General features: G+C 38.5%; 1 protein-coding gene across 9 annotated transcripts in view; it reads left to right on the top strand.

The window, feature by feature from the left end:
- The window catches only part of Ikzf2 (IKAROS family zinc finger 2), a 144,469-nt gene that overhangs the window by 96,216 nt on the left and 31,710 nt on the right, over nucleotides 1-16,543 (top strand). For 6 of the 9 annotated variants that reach the window (NM_001106916.2, XM_087565323.1, XM_087565326.1 and 3 more), the window contains 2 exon segments: nucleotides 93-359; nucleotides 7,438-7,605. In NM_001106916.2, coding sequence (NP_001100386.2) covers nucleotides 93-359; nucleotides 7,438-7,605 — 435 coding nt within the window. 9 annotated transcript variants of the gene reach the window in all.

The following is a 16,543-nucleotide window of genomic DNA, read 5'->3' as shown; positions in this document are numbered from 1 at the left end:
ATTTCCACCCATTCGGCAGAGTGACAGTGGGTGGGAAAGAAGTGGCGGTGACGACGCGTAACAAGTGTTCTTCAATTCCTTTTAAATCACAGCAAATTCTGTAAAGCTGGAAATGCAGAGTGATGAAGAGTGTGACAGGCAGCCCCTGAGCCGTGAGGACGAGATCAGGGGCCACGATGAGGGGAGCAGCCTAGAAGATCCCCTAATTGAGAGCGGCGAGGTGGCCGACAACAGGAAAGTCCAGGACCTTCAAGGCGAGGGAGGAATCCGGCTTCCGAATGGTAAACTGAAATGTGACGTCTGTGGCATGGTTTGCATTGGGCCCAATGTGCTTATGGTACATAAACGGAGTCACACTGGTAAGCAGCTGAGCGCGTAACCTGATGACTGCCCGTGGCGTCTGATGTTGATGTTACCTGACCCCTGTTCTCTTTCCTCTTTATTCAGGGGGGACCATGGGAAGTTATCTTTTCAGAGTTCTGCTAGTCAGGGATTGCTGGGAGGCAGAGAGTAGCCTGGGTCTGGACTTCCTGACTTCAAGTCTGAATAGCATGTCAGAGAAAAGAAGTTTGGGATTCAGTTCAACAGTAGCATTAATACAATAAGGGATCAAAAGGTATAGGAGAATTTCCTTGGGTGATTCAGTCTTTTTATATTTGTATAGATATTTGACCGTACCCAGGGGCAGGTAACAAAGTTGTTAGTCTTATGCTACAGAATAGAACTCAGCCATTTATATAGGGAAGAACCATTTCCGTTTTAGTCAACTTCCTGGATTCTTATTTCTGGTCAGTCTTTGCCTACCAGAGACCTCTGGAGCAGATGGGTACTTTCTCTAGTTCAAGGATGCTACCATCTTGTGATGTTTAATTTTAACCCTGGAGAAAGATGTGTAGGGTTAGACATGTGAAAAGGTGGCAGGTATGTAGACAGAAATGTGGAATTAGCTGAGGAAAAAGCTTGTGGACAATTTAATATAAGCTTTTAGGAATGGATACGAGGAAGGAGTGTTATAGAGACATAGAGTGTTTGATAGAAGGACAGCGAGGGAAGGATGGAAGAAAAGAATGGAGAAAAAACGACACAATAAAAGTGTGTGTGTGTGTGTGTGTGTGTGTGTGTGTGTGTGTGTGTTTAAAGAATAACATTAATGGTTTGCAAACTTTAAAGTTTAGCAAGACAGGGTGGCACACACCTGTAATCCCATAGTGTTTGGCAAGTGGAGGCAGGTGGATCAGAATTCAAGGTCATACTAACTTACATAAAATTTGAGTCCAGCCTGTGCTACCTTGAAGCTATCCACAAACCACACAACAGCCAAACTTTTCAAGCCAGGTGTGGTGGTGCACACCTTTTAGCCCCAGCACTTGGGAAACAGAAGCAGGAGGATCTTTGTGATTGCAAGAACTGGTCTACAAAGTGAGCTCCGGGCTAGCCAAGGCTACATAACGAGGCCCTTTTGAAATCAATAAAGAATAGAAGGAATAGATCTTTGAATAAACCATGGTGGTGGTGTTCGTAGCAAAACATTTAAAATTAATATTCTCCATTTAAAATGTGATTTTTGTTTGGAAAAGAGGACAAATCACATGAAACTTTTATTTTTAAATTTGGCTTCAAAATAATCAACTTAAAAATTTATCCTACAGTGTTTTGTTTAATTAATCAGTTGAACACACACAGTTGGGCTACTATATGCAGGACCCTATTATCATAAAGCGTGATCATAAACGAAGGCTGATGTCTTTCTAATGACAGTCAAATTTTCACAGTCAGATTAGTGCAGTTATGTCATCCACTTTCCGCTGTGCATATTCTTCTAACCATAACAATTAGCATTCTTGCTTTTTGTTTTGTTCTGAATATCCTTCTCAATGAATGTGATGTCTTAAAATGTTCTTTTCAATGAATGTGATGTTTATATCACCAATGAATTTTTTCTTTAATATTTTAGATTTCTAGGGAAAAGTTAGTAAGAAAAAAAGGAGGGCTCTATAAAACTAATCTATTCTTACGCCATGCTTATGAAATAATACCGGCTTGGAAAAGGAGTTTACAAAACTACATTTATTATTTTAGAGGGTGTGTCCTAAAGGGCATTACACATTCATTTAAATGAGTAATTTTCTTTATTTGGAATATTAAAACTGTTCATTTACTTTGTGGTTGAATTTTATTACTGATAATTTTAAGACTGAAGTTTATACAAAATACTAGTTTGGGAAGATTTTTAATAAATCTTTCATGCTTTTTGTAAAGAAATTCAAAGAACATGAGAACCCTTTCTTAAAGACGTTAATTTGTATTTTAGTGTATCTGTTGTAAAATTCACTCATTTTTAAATAAAATAATTCAACACCTGCTCCTCTCTCCACTTCATATTTGCTACAAAAGTGGAATGGAATTATTTAAATACTGAAAATGATGTAGTTGGCATAAAACTTGATTATCAATAGCTACACCGATCTCATAGGTCCTAAAATGTGAGACTCACTAGTAAGGGCAAGGAAAATAAACTAAGCAACTATTTGAAGTTCACTCAACAACACAAACTCCTTTGCATTACTGAACTATTTTGAAAACTTAAATCCTTCAAAAATCTGGGAGACTTTTGTTAATCTCAGTACATATTCACAGAGAAGCCTGGGGAACTGTGGCACTCTGTTAGGAGTGGAATCTTAAATCAGGCCCTAACTATACATTTCTAATCACTTAATGGATCCCAGTTGATTGTCATATGCTCAATTCCACTGTAATACTATTTGCTAACAGGCTTATTTATGTTTCTTTAAACTAGATTTAGAAAGGTGTCTTAGTTAGGGTTTTATTGCTGTGAAGAGACACCATGACCAAAGCAACTCTTATAAAGAAAAACCTTTCACTAGGCTAGCCCACGGTTTCAGAGGTTTAGTCCATTATCATCATGGTGAGAAGCATGGCGCTCCTTCATGGAGAAGGAGCTGGGAGTTGTAATCTGAAGGCAGTCAGAGACTGCTCCGTTAGACCTAGCTTGAGCATCTGAGGCTTCAATGTCCACCCCCACAGTGACACATTTTCTCCAACAAGGCCACACCTACTAGTAGTGATATTCCCTATGGGCCAAACATTCAAACTTTTGAGCCTTTGAGGACCATTCCTATTCAAACCACCACAGAAAGTAGTATCACAAGGCATTCATTTTCTATTTATTAGGAATGCCTGTCTTCATTTTAGAGCTTCTCACTCTTAAAAAAATTATTTGTAGCTAAACAAAAGCCACCATCTTAAATCCTTTGGGAGGCCCTTGGGGAGAATGTTTTAAGTGTTTTTAGCTCATAAATTATCTAATAAACAGTTGTCAGTGAATAAAAAAAACATAAGCTCACCCAATTTCTCCCAATTACGTGGGGTGTTAGATCTAAGGCACCTTTCTTCTTTCTCTTTACTACTCTACTAAAGTGCCACTTCTTGTCTTTTAACAGCTTGCTGTTACCTCTTTGCCATTGCTACGTTAGCGAGTGATCAGGTCATATTTTATCAGACACTCCATGCATTCTTTACTGGAAATACAGGGTCAGAAAAAAAAATAGGGGTAGTAGCTCAACTGATGTGAAATGAAATGTGTGAGAAAATTATAAATTAAATAATCCTGACTTTTGCCCCCCGCTGAGTTATAGCTCTCTTGTCCTTGGACTAAACACCCAGGTCCTGTTTTGTAGACTCTGGCATTTTCCACTCATGCTTCATTCCAAGGCTCTCGAACATTTCTTGTTGGATTTGCAACTCAACACAGGAGCACCTCCTTGTATTTGAGTCACAAAAGCTAACTGGTCCCTATAATGTGTATTTTATTTAAATGCTCAAACACATTTAAAATGTGCATGAAATTATTTAAATTATTGAAATGCCATTTTTCACAATAAAAATGACGTGTCAACTCATCCAGGCCATCGGTAAATCGATGGGCTGGCATTTCAAGAACAATACCAGCTTAGCATAATGGAGCACTTCTGTAATCCCGGGAAGCAGAAGTTGGAAAGATCAGAAGTTTGAGGCCAGTCCCTGTTTCAGAACAAGTTCAAGGCTGGTCTGAGCTTCCTGAGACCTTGCATCCAGAAGCCATGAAACACAAACAAGACCCACAATCAGCTTTGATTGGACATGAAGAATACCATGCCCGCACCTCCATTAAATGTCTCTCTTGTTAGTCCAGGTTTCTCCACCCACCACTGGGAAGATTTGTGACAAATGCAGTCACAAATGATTGTTTTCAATCAGATTGCTCTGTAGTATTAGAAATATAAGGAAGAAGTCTGTGGGGATGTTAAAACATGTGTTTCCATCTGTATGTGAAGAACATAATACTTTATATAAAATATAAATTCACTCAAAAAGAGCCATCTAATTCTCCATTTGGTTTAAAGGACAAATTAAAATAATTCAAATACATTGTTGAAAGTTCTCATGGCATTATACAATTATTTTGCATTTATAAAAGGTCGATGACTTATTTTATTTAAATCCAAATTAATTATATTGGTTTTTCCACAAAGTCTAATTTGGGAAATTTCCAATAACATTGAAAATCAGGATCCTAATATTTTATAAAGTTTTTAAATTGAGTTAATTCAATTTTTGTTTTTCCTAAGTAGCTATGAACACACACAGACACACACACACACACACACACACACACACACACACACAGACAAAGTTAATCTGGTTTATCCTCGTCTCCAGTTGTAGTGTTATGGATATTGTAACTCTAATTGCAGCCTCAGTGTTGAGCACTGGAACACAGCACGTTGTCAGAATGCAAGTCAGTTCTTTACAACCAAGGCACGAAGCATAGTTCAGCAGATTTCATATTAAAATGAGTAAAGTCTGAAACTGACAACTATCAAATAGAAAACTGACAAAGACTTAGTAGTAACTAACATTTCCTAGAGGTCGGTATGTCTGAAATTGGAGTACCTTGTTGCAAGATCCTTTTCTGTTATCAGAAAGGAACTGCCGCTTAAGCCACGTCTTGCCTGTGGACACACAGAGGCCTCCATGTGGAAAGAGCAACAGAGCCATATTCCCAGATTACCTAGGGACCTTTTTGCTATCGTACTCTCTGAGGTTTTTCTTAGTAAAAAGCTTCAAAAATATCTGAAGCATTTTGTAAATGCTAATATGAACTGATCCCATCACTAGTATCATAAAACTTGGTTAGATTAGCTTAAAGCTAGTTTAAAAAATCTTTTTACAGGGGGTTCCCTTCGTATTATTTCCTTTACAGAGTAGATTATTTTAAATACTGAATTAGCTACTTTAGTGTAGGGATTAAAGCTATCAATTCAAAGATGCTTTAAAGATGGTAAATCAGCTTGCTGTAAAAGCCAACATGATTTCAAAACAGAGCTACTCATTTCATTTCTTTTCAATGTGATTATGTCCCGATTTGTCCCTTTCCTAGAAAGCTAAAGAGTCCAAGAGCCAACCCGCACAGTGGAAGTGAAAAGTACAATTTATATTAGCTCTTATCATTTTTTAACATAGCTACTTTATTGAAGCTCCCCTGTCTTTCCTTTTATTAAAATTCCATGTCAGGGTGGAGAATAGATAATTATGATTTTTAAAGTTGCACTCTGTTATTTCCCTGGAGGAAAAAAAATTCAAAGACTCAAAGTACGTTGTATATGTGTATAAAATTTAAAAGGATCTTAAAAACTTAGGTTTAAAAGCCAACCACAGCAGCATACACCCATGATCAGTCAGTTAGACACTCTTATGCTATTAGACTGTAAGTTCAAGGACCAGTAAATCTACAGAGCAAGACTCGTCTCAACAAATGAAACAGAGGGTTTGATCAGAGTTAGATCCTTCTAACAGGGTCTCACTATGTAGACCTGACTGGCCTTGAACTCTTAGAGATCCCTCAGGCTTGCCTTCCAAAGGCTGGGATTAAAAACATGTGCCACCACTCCCAGCCGGAATTAGATTTCAGAACTAAGTTGTAAGGATTCTCTGGGGTGTTTTAGACTTAAGCAGATGAAACTAGTTAAATAAACTTCAGTGTAAGCTAACTTTAATAGGTTTTTTTTTTTAGTGTTTTATCTGTTTTAGGTCCTTATTTAGCTTCGCTCTAACAGCTATTTTAAGGGGAAAGGGCCTATATGCAAGCTTTTTGGTGTGTACATCATTGACTTTCTGAAAGAAAACATGCTGTAGAATCCTATAAATACTTGATCTTACCTGATTTTCAGTTCTGTAGGTTTTATAACAGAACCGTATGGCAGATTATAGAGTGTCTGCTGCTAGGAAGTGGCCAAAGCTTATCTGGTTTTACTTCCTAGTTTTTTTGATGGAAGAACATTAAGCTTCCACTATATTACAGGCCAAATCTATTCTGAGGTACACCTCACTGGTAACGTACGGATCCACGGACATGGCGATTCAGAGTCAGACTGTGAAACCTGTAAATGATGCCTGCCGTGTAACAAATACGGACAGGGATCCTGTCAGCTCTGACGGAGCCTTTAACTTTGGTTTCTCTCTAGGGCTCTAGGATGAGATATTTTTACCATGTGTTTATATGTCGGTTTATCATTTATTTTATCTATGCTTAGCAACAGTCAGATGAAGAATAAGGGCATTCTCCTCAAGATTAATAATTATCCATTTGATCTTGATGGTTTCACTGACTTCTTGCCTCTATGTATTTGTTATAACCTTTGATCTCTTTAGTGATCGTTGGTTGAGGGCAAAAGACAAAGCTGAGAGTATAGGCTTAAATAATTTTTTATTAGTTTCATTGATAGAGAAACATGAGAAGAGATTCTTATTATTTCTTTTTACAAAAATAATGTACAGAAAATATCTAGAAAGATGATAGTTTTTGGATTTTCTCAGATACACTGGGGATTTTTACCAAAAGTTTCACTGTTCATAGGCAAGCATGTCCAAGAGAACAGGAGATTGTCTCTGGTTGGAGATTCTATTAATGAGCTTTGAAGACTTATACGCTGTTTCTGTCTTTTTTGGGGTCCTCTTGCTGACAGGTTCAGTTCTCACTGTCAGTATTATCAGATGTTTCGCTCTTGGTGACTTCTGGTTCTTCATTCCTAAATTTAAACTGATACCTCATGTGTATTAACATGACAGCGAGGATTAAAGTACTGTATGGAAGGCATGGTCAGCTGAGTGGTGACAGCTAGCTGGTCAGCTACTGTTCTGTGCTGTTACTACTAAGTCAACGCCAAGACTCTCGTCATGTTTATATTAAGTGAGGAAGTGACTACTTGACCTGAAGTTTAAAAAGTCAGTATTAGCAGAGAGATCTTCTAGGAGAGTGAAGGTTTCATGGTACCCGGAAGATGATCATTGTGAACCTGGGGGAATTGTCTGTGGTTAACTGTGGAGAGCAAATCATTCCCTTATAATAACCAGTTTGGTCTTTCCTCCTGTCTGCAGGTGAGCGGCCCTTCCACTGTAACCAGTGTGGAGCTTCTTTTACCCAGAAGGGCAACCTTCTGAGACACATAAAGTTACACTCTGGAGAGAAGCCGTTCAAATGTCCTTTCTGTAGCTATGCTTGTAGAAGAAGGGACGCTCTCACAGGACACCTCAGGACCCACTCTGGTGAGTGTCGCCACGTCAAAGCTGAAGTCCGGACAGTATTGCAGCATTATATTAAGTACCATGTAGCTTTGGCTGGGAGAGCCTCGCACGGGCGTCCGTTGGTATTGGTCGCATTTGGAAGATGTACGTGGGTCTTCATAGATCCACAGACTTGAAACAGGGGACTGCCACTGAAGTGTCTTGTATTAGAACATAATTTTCTTTAAGTTTCATAATTACCAGCACATAATTATGTTAAATCCAGGGTTACTGGAGCCTAGCAAGTGTCACAATTACTTTCTGAAGTTTTCAGAATCCGTGAACGCTATAGAGCTTCTTAATCAATTCAGTAGGTCTCAGGCTTAGATCTCAGTGAGAAATCAAATATTGTTCTTTTTAAACTTGAAAGTACTGTATTCATTAGAAAATTGACTGTTGGAGGAATTTATATTTCATTTTTAACTCTCCTTGTTTTGCTAGTTTTCCAACTGTGGTCTTTGGGAAAGGTCTGAACATTTTATCTGCTTCCTAAATGATTTAATGATCAAGAGTGTTTAATGTGCTAAGAAAATACTAGAATATCCATACATGAATGAGGAAGAAGAATCAGAAATCTGGATGACTCTCAATTGATTTCAGCATAAATCACCATTGCTGAGACATTAACGGTAGAAAATTACAATAAAATGTTCTGTATCTGCTTTGATTATGAGCACATGTTAAATTTTAGTTTTAAGATGGAGATCTGAGAAGGTGATATTCTCATGTGCATTGACATGTTACATTACATCATGCTGTGGGATGTGTGGGAATGCTTAAGCATATTAGTCCTCCTTACATCTTCGTGCTATCCTTAAGGCTAAACTTAATTTTAAAAATAAAAATGAATTACAAAATGCAATATTAAATTTGGGATATCATGAAAGCTAAATGAATGTGCATATGAAAACAAAATATTCTAAGAATATATTTTACTTTCTTTCCTAACTGAAAAATAATTCACTTGTCATAATTTTTTAAAAAATATGATATTCTATTGCTTACAGTGGTATATTTTACTATGAAAATATAAGTTGAGGTGTATTTTTAAGAGGTGAGGGTATTTTCTTCGGGTTCCTGAACATTCTAACTCATTGAAGTGTTACTGATCTAAGGACTGTGCACCTCATAAGAGTTCATGAGTCTGCTCTTCCGACTTAGTTCACGCAGTAATTGCAAACATCTTAACTCTTTTATCCTCAGACTCACATATAAAGGATATCTTAGGTCATGTGATACATCCGTTCAACACACTAAGCCTTACCTTGATGGCAGCCACTTAGGGAGCCTTCCCAGTGATTAACATTTTACCACTCCTCTTAGCCAGCTGATTATGGGGAACGAAACATGAGGAATGTGAATGGATGCTGTAGGTTTGAGTCTATTCTATTTCTTTCCATCAAAAAGGTGTTTTTCTTGGAGGCAGTGTGACTAGGGATATCACTGGTCAGGTGTTCTGCTAAATCCACTCAGGAAGCAGCTTAGGAAGGGATGGCAAGTCAGCCATAAACATCTTTCAGTTCCTGTGAGGATGAATCTACCCCTTCTCCATGTTATACGGAGTCTGATATAATCAACCTGATACTCCTGGCTGGTTGACCACTTGTGGGATGTGAGGGACTCAGCATTGAAACGCTGAGCTCAGTAGTGGTAGCAGCTGCATTAGTCACAGGGGCAGGGAGTACAGGTAGCTGAATTCGTGGCTTCAATACTTGCTTCTGTTGGCATTTCAAAACAGGTCCATTGAGCAGACACTGGGGTAGTAACTAAGCACATTGAGGGTGTCCCTAATACGCTTTACTTCTTCATAGTGGAATCGTTTAATAAGTGTAGAATGTCATATTATCATATTTTGTTTCAATTCCGAGGGTTAAATCTATATAACTCTCCCTAGACCTGTTTACCCAGTCTTCTCTTTTGATGAGCAAATGGCCATACGATTTGTCATTTCCTTAGGCTATCTCTTCTTCCGTGCATAGTATACAATCATAAGGACTTGGGGAAATTCAGGCAGCTGAGAAATCTCTTTTCCACTATGTCAAGACTGCCTTTTGGAAAGGGGACCAGAAAACACAATTGTCATAGCTAGCACTAAGTTCTATGCAATTCATTTACAAACTAGATCCGCGTTTCCTTCTCTCTTAGCTTTATTGATAACATGACACAAGGTGATTGATGTGGGCTGAAGGGGACAGATTGTGTAGTAGCAGTTACCATGGATACCTGAACCACTTGCTCATGAAACATCTTTTGTTCTCCAACTACATGGTCCAAGTTCACTTAATAGTGAAATACCATTATATCTATCTTTGGTTATGATACCATTTATGAAACAATACCTAGTTCATAGGGTGTGATTTGAGCTAGCATAATTAGCATTACTAACAAATTAAGAGCAGTTTTTAAGTAAAGAATAGCTATTGGTCAAAGATCTTCATAACAAAACCATTAGAGCTTGTCAACCTGAACCTTACCTGATAAGGCTGTCAGCTAGCATCTCTTCCCCCCCCCCCTTCTAGAAGTAATTGTTGTGTGCTGGATCTTAAAAAGCCAAAATGGTACACTTTTCACTCTGAGAGTATATTATAGGATCCCCATTTTCTCCAGCTTCCCCTCAAAAGTGTGAGGGAAGTAAGGACCAAGGATTGGAGCCCTGACCTGGAGCCAAGGAAAGCAGGCCCTGCCAAGCGGTGACATGGCGCCTACGATCTGCCTCTCCACCTTCTCGTGTCCTTTCCATACCTCACCTTGACTAAATGTAACCAGAAGTGAGGGCAGGGGAGCCTTTTGGAAAAGTAGAAACAAGCTTTCTGCAGAAACAGCTCTAAGCATAGAAGCTGAGGAAATGGCCGTGGCAGCCAAACTAATATTAAGAGCTGCTCCTTTAGAGTGACTTTCCATCGGATTTCTGTGTCTGTGATAGTACTGTTCATGGGAAGAACTTGTACTGTCCTACTCTCTGGGTAACCACTGCCCGCTGTTCTATTGTACTGATAATCACATTGGATATTAGTACCACAGATCTGCTTCCTGTGTTATAGGTTCGAAGCTTTTCTGTATGGTTTCAGTTACCAGCAGTAGGCCCAGTCCTGGTGAACATTATATATTCCTGTCACGAATATTCTAGTTTAAGAAAGGAAACACGTGGGGCTGGGGATTTAGCTCAGTGGTAGAGCGCTTACCTAGGAAGCGCAAGGCCCTGGGTTCGGTCCCCAGCTCCGAAAAAAAGAACCAAAAAAAAAAAAAAAAAAAAGAAAGGAAACACGTAAAAATTGTCTGGAATACATAGAATCATTAGTGTATCTATAAGTGTATATGTAAAGTCTTGCATGATAACTATATAATCCACTTTTCAATGTGGTGTTCACATGTTTTAAAGGACACAGCATAGTCATGGGTTAAGCATTGGCTCAATAGTGAGGACTTAGAAGTAACACCTAGCATTCATGGGCAATCATGCCGCAGCCCTGTACTAAGCACTCCATGGATTATTTAATTAAAAGTCTTTGTTCTCACATCAGGAAGTGATATTCATATCACAGGCCTAGTAACTGGGAAAATACTTTTAGTGAAGAAGCCTTTGCATTAGAACACGTAAATACACAAACACACATGTTCTTACTGTCGCTTCTTTAGGTAGAAAGCCAGGTCCTTTTCTTTCAGAGCAGGGCTTTGGTTTAGTTTTGTTAACCTAAACCACATCCTTAGTGCCTCATCTATAATTTTATTTTTCAGCTTTTTAAAGAGTTTAAAGATATTTGTGAAGCAATCAAACCTCTGTTCAATTTTTGATAACTTTTCAGTAACCTGTATCTTTGCTCATCATTCAATTTGTTAACAATATTTTTATTGGGTCATCTTTTTAATCTTTTCAGAGTGGTGAAAATCACTCTAGTAAAAACCTTTGTTTTTGTAATGATTGGAAATTGAATATAGGAGGAATTATATGACTATAATGACAGGCATATAGTTGACACAGATAAGTTAGGCTACAGTCATCCTTAACTCTAGCTCTGTGTGTATGGGCAGGAAGGGTATGGGACCGTGATGATGCTCATGACATGGCAGGCATGTGCATGTCAGAGAGGAACCTCAGGGGCTGACCTTCACCTTCAACCTTGCTCGAGACAGGGTCTCTCTTCTGTTCCTCACAGCCACATGTCCCAGTCCAGGCAGCTGGCTCAGAAGTCTGCCTCATCTCACTGATGGAGCATTAGGACTATAAACATGCAGTGCCCTGCCAGTCTTTCTAGATTCTAGGGACTCAGGTCATAATGCTTGCACAGCGAGCACTTTAGCTATTGAGCCTTCTTCTCCCCAGTGCCCATACTCTTAAAAGGATAGTAACACTTGGGATACTCATCACTGTGTCAACCGAGAGACTAAAAAGACACTGATAGGTGTTTAGCCAAGAGAACATCTTGCTGTTATTTCTATCATGCAGGGGAGGAGGCTAAAGCAGAAAGAGAATTCAAACCAAGGCAATCAAACTCCAAAGTGTATGCCCTTTACTGCTATGTGATGTATGGAAATGCCCAGTACAATGCTCTTAAGTTGCTACCTATGACAAAGGAGAGAGGGTGGCGCATGCATGTGCCCTGTAAGACAGTAAGTCGACATTGGGCTCAAGCATGTGGTTACTGTAGGTGAGCTGTGTCAGCTTGTCAGGTTATTTCATTCCTCCTTGGCCTCCCTGGGCTTAGCCATGATGCTGAGTGTAAGGTGAACTGCCCAGCCTGTACCTAGCCTAAAAGAGCACTCTCTAGTCTTCCAAAGTTGGGGTTTTAGCTTTTCCAGTTTATTTGAACTTTTAAAGTGACCGTGTAGGAAATATTAAACAAAGATTTCCACAGTGCCTGTCTTGTTTCTCTGTCCGCTCCCCCCTGCTCCCTGTAAGAGGGATGGATGACTTACTCATAGTAATTCAGATTCTACAACTAGAGTGAAAGAAAGGGCTGGAGAGGTGGCTCAGTCCTTAAAAGCACTTGTTGCTCTTCTGGAGGACCCAAGTTCAAATCTGTAGTCCTTGTCCCAGGAAATCAACTCTTATCTTAATGTTGTCTGAGGGCACTGCCTGTACACAGAGCACAGACATACATGCAGGCAAAACACCCATGCACATAATTTCTTTTCAACATGAGAAAAAAGAAAGATAAAAGAAAAGGGAGCAAAGAAGAACTGACATGCTTTATCCATTAGGTAAAGATCAAGAACAAGTTTTCAGTGCATTGAGAAATGAGCTACACTTTGACAAATATGTTCCAGATTCATAGTGTATGGAGTTGTACAAGAATTGAAGACGCTGGCCCAGTCTTAAGCTCTTGCTCGCAAGAAATCTTGAGATTTACCATATAGACATTCTTACATAAATACCATGTGTGTATGTATATATACACATGTACACATGTGTACATATATATACTGTAGCATAATTTTTATTTGATTTAGTATTAAGTCAGGGGCCAATGCTCCTAATTAAAAAACAATGTGTATTTTGTGCTTAGATTTTCAGTTTAAGAAATTATTGTAACTCTTTTCTTTGTAAATACTAAATGGCATGTTGAGTATTTTATATTTTGGTTTTTTAGATATCACAGCCAGTACTTTATGGAAACAGTATAGCAGTTAAATCGTTATTAAATAAAATATATAACACACCTGTTATTTTTCAAAGTATCATAAGAACTGGAATTGTATATATATTTTTTTCTAGTTAATACTTCAATATTCTTGTATACATACCTACACATAGGCACACATAGTCTTAATTTAAAAATTAATACATAAATAAATAAATAAAGGAAAGGGAAATGCAAAAAGTATGTAAATAAATGATAAGCATATATATCAGTGATTACAAAACATATTTTATAAGTTAGAAAGTGAAAAAAATAGTAAGAATTTCCTCACAGGGTCATTAGTATTTTATGCTACATGAAAAATTTAGCATTAGAGCTGGAGAGATAGATCAGTGTTTAACGGCACTGGCTGTTCTCTCAGAGGATCTAGGTTCAATTCCCACTACCCACGTGGTAGTTCTCAACTGCCTACAACTCCAGTTTTAGGGGATCCTTTGTGAGCACTGGGAGTGCACACTGTCCATAAAATCAGTATAGGCACAGTACTCATTTATATAAAATAAATTTTAAAAATTTAGCTCTGACCATGGACTAGTGATAGATTTTTATTACTATGAGAGAAACTGTTAAAACAATGGAATCACTTAAAAACACTTGAAAAGAAGACTGTTAGTGCTAAAGGAAACTCAGTTACTGTCTAGTGAAATCTAAATATAAAGCAAACTCCTTGAGATGCCGTTAGGTCAGACACTGAATTACATTTCAAGCATGCATGTGAGTAGAAAATTAAAAAGCAGATCAGCAAAGGCTCTATTCGAATTCAGGGTTTGACCCTCATTTTACTAATGAGAGCAACTCACGTCTGCAGGAACACTTTTTCATTAAATGCTAAGTAAAATATTGACATTCACTTTAAATTTGTTTAGCATATCGTTCTCTTTGTACATATCTCTTAAAATAAATGCATTGTAAAACTACTTTGCCTTATATATATCCTCATCGTAACCTCCCCTGACTACTGCAATTGGAAGAACCTTCCAGTTTTAAAGTCTCATGACTTGTGGAAAATTAGCCTGAATAAATACTGAATTTATTCCTAAATACTCTAAAAATGTTGGAGGGTTTGTTTTTTTTTTTTTACAATGCTTTATGACCTCCCAATATTTGACATTTTTTTAGCTCAAGAAATTTGTAATTTATGTCTAATTGTCGGTTTAAGGCAATTTTGTCCTATAAAAGGGAACCAGACCAGATGTGCCACATAAATGCCCATCTGTTAAAACATCTTCCTCCCTATTGTACATTTGAAAACATTTCAAAGAAGAACTGTCTTGATTACTCACGTCCTTGTTATTTTAAGGGCTATGTGTTATCCACACACAAAAAGAAATATCAGAATCATCAGATGCCTATGTTCTTCCCAATGATTAAATTCAATGATTTAAATAAAATTATTTTTAAAAAGGCAAATAGTTCAATGGTCGTTAAAGCCTGACTAATTTCCCACTAAAAACTATCTCATTCATACAAGTTGCATACATACACCTTTATTATGAGAAATCCCTCTGGAATTAAATCGTGTGACTTATACTGCCTTTGAATATATTTGCACATTTTCTTCTATTGGGCTGGTAAAGGAGTCCATGAGGATTTTAAAGGTATAGGCTTCTTGCTGTCAGAGAATTGGATGAAACACTTGCCCATTTTTACTTACAGTTCTCAAAAACTCTGAAGTATTATCTGGCTTGGGTGGATAGGGTTCACCTTTGTCTCTATTGTTAAAAATATAATATCAATTGTTCTAATTATAAATTTCATACCAAACAGTGTATTGACTAAGTCAAACATAATTCATTCTGTTTCTCTCCTCCTCCTCCCCTTCCTCCTCCTCTTCCCTTCCTTCCCCCCCTCCTCCTCCTCCTCCTCTCTCTCTCTCTCTCTCTCTCTCTCTCTCTCTCTCTCTCTCTCTCTCTCTCTCTCTCTCTCTGTGTGTGTGTGTAAATATAAGTATGTGCTGGGACCTGAAGTCACTGATTAGATTAAGTGGCCAGGTAGCTTGTCCCGGGCATGCACTTGTCTCTACCATCACAGCAATCCCCAGCACTGTGCTTACAGACACGCAGTGCCATTCCTGGATTATTACATGGGTACTGGGGATCTGAGCTCAGATCCTAATGCTTCTGAGTACTTTGTCAACTAAGCCCTGTGTCAGCCCAAAAGACTTCACAGCACAGATCCAGTGGTCAACATGAGAGTCACATTAGATTAAGTGATTTCAGCTAGTGCAACTCATATTTACAGGGAAAGTATGTTTTAAAAGTAGTATCAATTGTCCTGCAGGTTTCCTATGAGAAAGCACTGTTTGAAACTGATCTTAGGCCAGCACCTGGCCTGTTTTCTAGGTCATCTGCCAAGTGTGAACTTTCCCCACCCTCGCCCCCTCCTTTCCTTTCTGGGGGTGGTTGATAGAACTGGATTACGCTGATAATCACACAAACAGTATCAGTCGCATGCATACTTTGCATAACCGTGGAGTACTGAGTCCACCCATCCAACCCTGATAATGATATCCCAGTGCCTCTGCCCTCTGCATGGAGGACAGGGGATGCCATTCGGCTGCTTTTCCCTGACAGAAGGCTGTGACCACCAGATAAAAGCCACTTTGGGTCACAGCAGCTGATAAGAGAATCTGTCAGATGACTCAGTCACACTCCTCTTTTCCCACCTATGGTAATAACCATCACCCATCTACTTCACCTCATACTTCTCTATAAGACAAATCAAAACTTTATCAGCTCGTGCAACCCTGTCTTACAGGTAGAAGTGGTTGTACTACTTTGAACCTTCCTGTACATTTCTAGACAAAAATACTCATGAGAAGTCTCTTCCATGATACATTTTCATCTCACAAAGCTATTTTCATTTCATTTTAGTATAAACACATTTGTTATATCAACCTAAATCCTTTTCCTCCTGTCCGTTCTCTGGTCTCATGAGCTCTAGAGAAACCAGAAGGACTCACAGACCACTTTGCCATTGTTCTGAATACTCTGCAGGTATTGATCTCGTCCCAGGGATTGCTAGCAATTTTGAGCTTCCGTGCATGCTGGCACGGGCACTTTTAACCCTAACTAGTTACCCTTTCACGTTTCCCCAGCATTTTCATGCATGATGTCTGAACAGAAGTAAAGAGGTCTCAACTCATGAAACACCACAGTGGGGGATTATTTGGTACTGTTGATTGATTGAGTGATTGATTGATTTTTGTCAGCTAACCTCCATTTTTCATGTTCCTTACTTGAACAGAGTAGTCAAACATATAGTCTTCATCTATAGCCAGT

Source organism: Rattus norvegicus, chromosome 9 (genome assembly GCF_021556685.1).
Source record: "Rattus norvegicus strain SHRSP/BbbUtx chromosome 9, alternate assembly SHRSP_T2T, whole genome shotgun sequence".
In the NCBI taxonomy this organism is placed as follows: Eukaryota; Metazoa; Chordata; class Mammalia; order Rodentia; family Muridae; genus Rattus; species Rattus norvegicus.
This window is presented reverse-complemented; position numbering and strand designations above follow the sequence as displayed.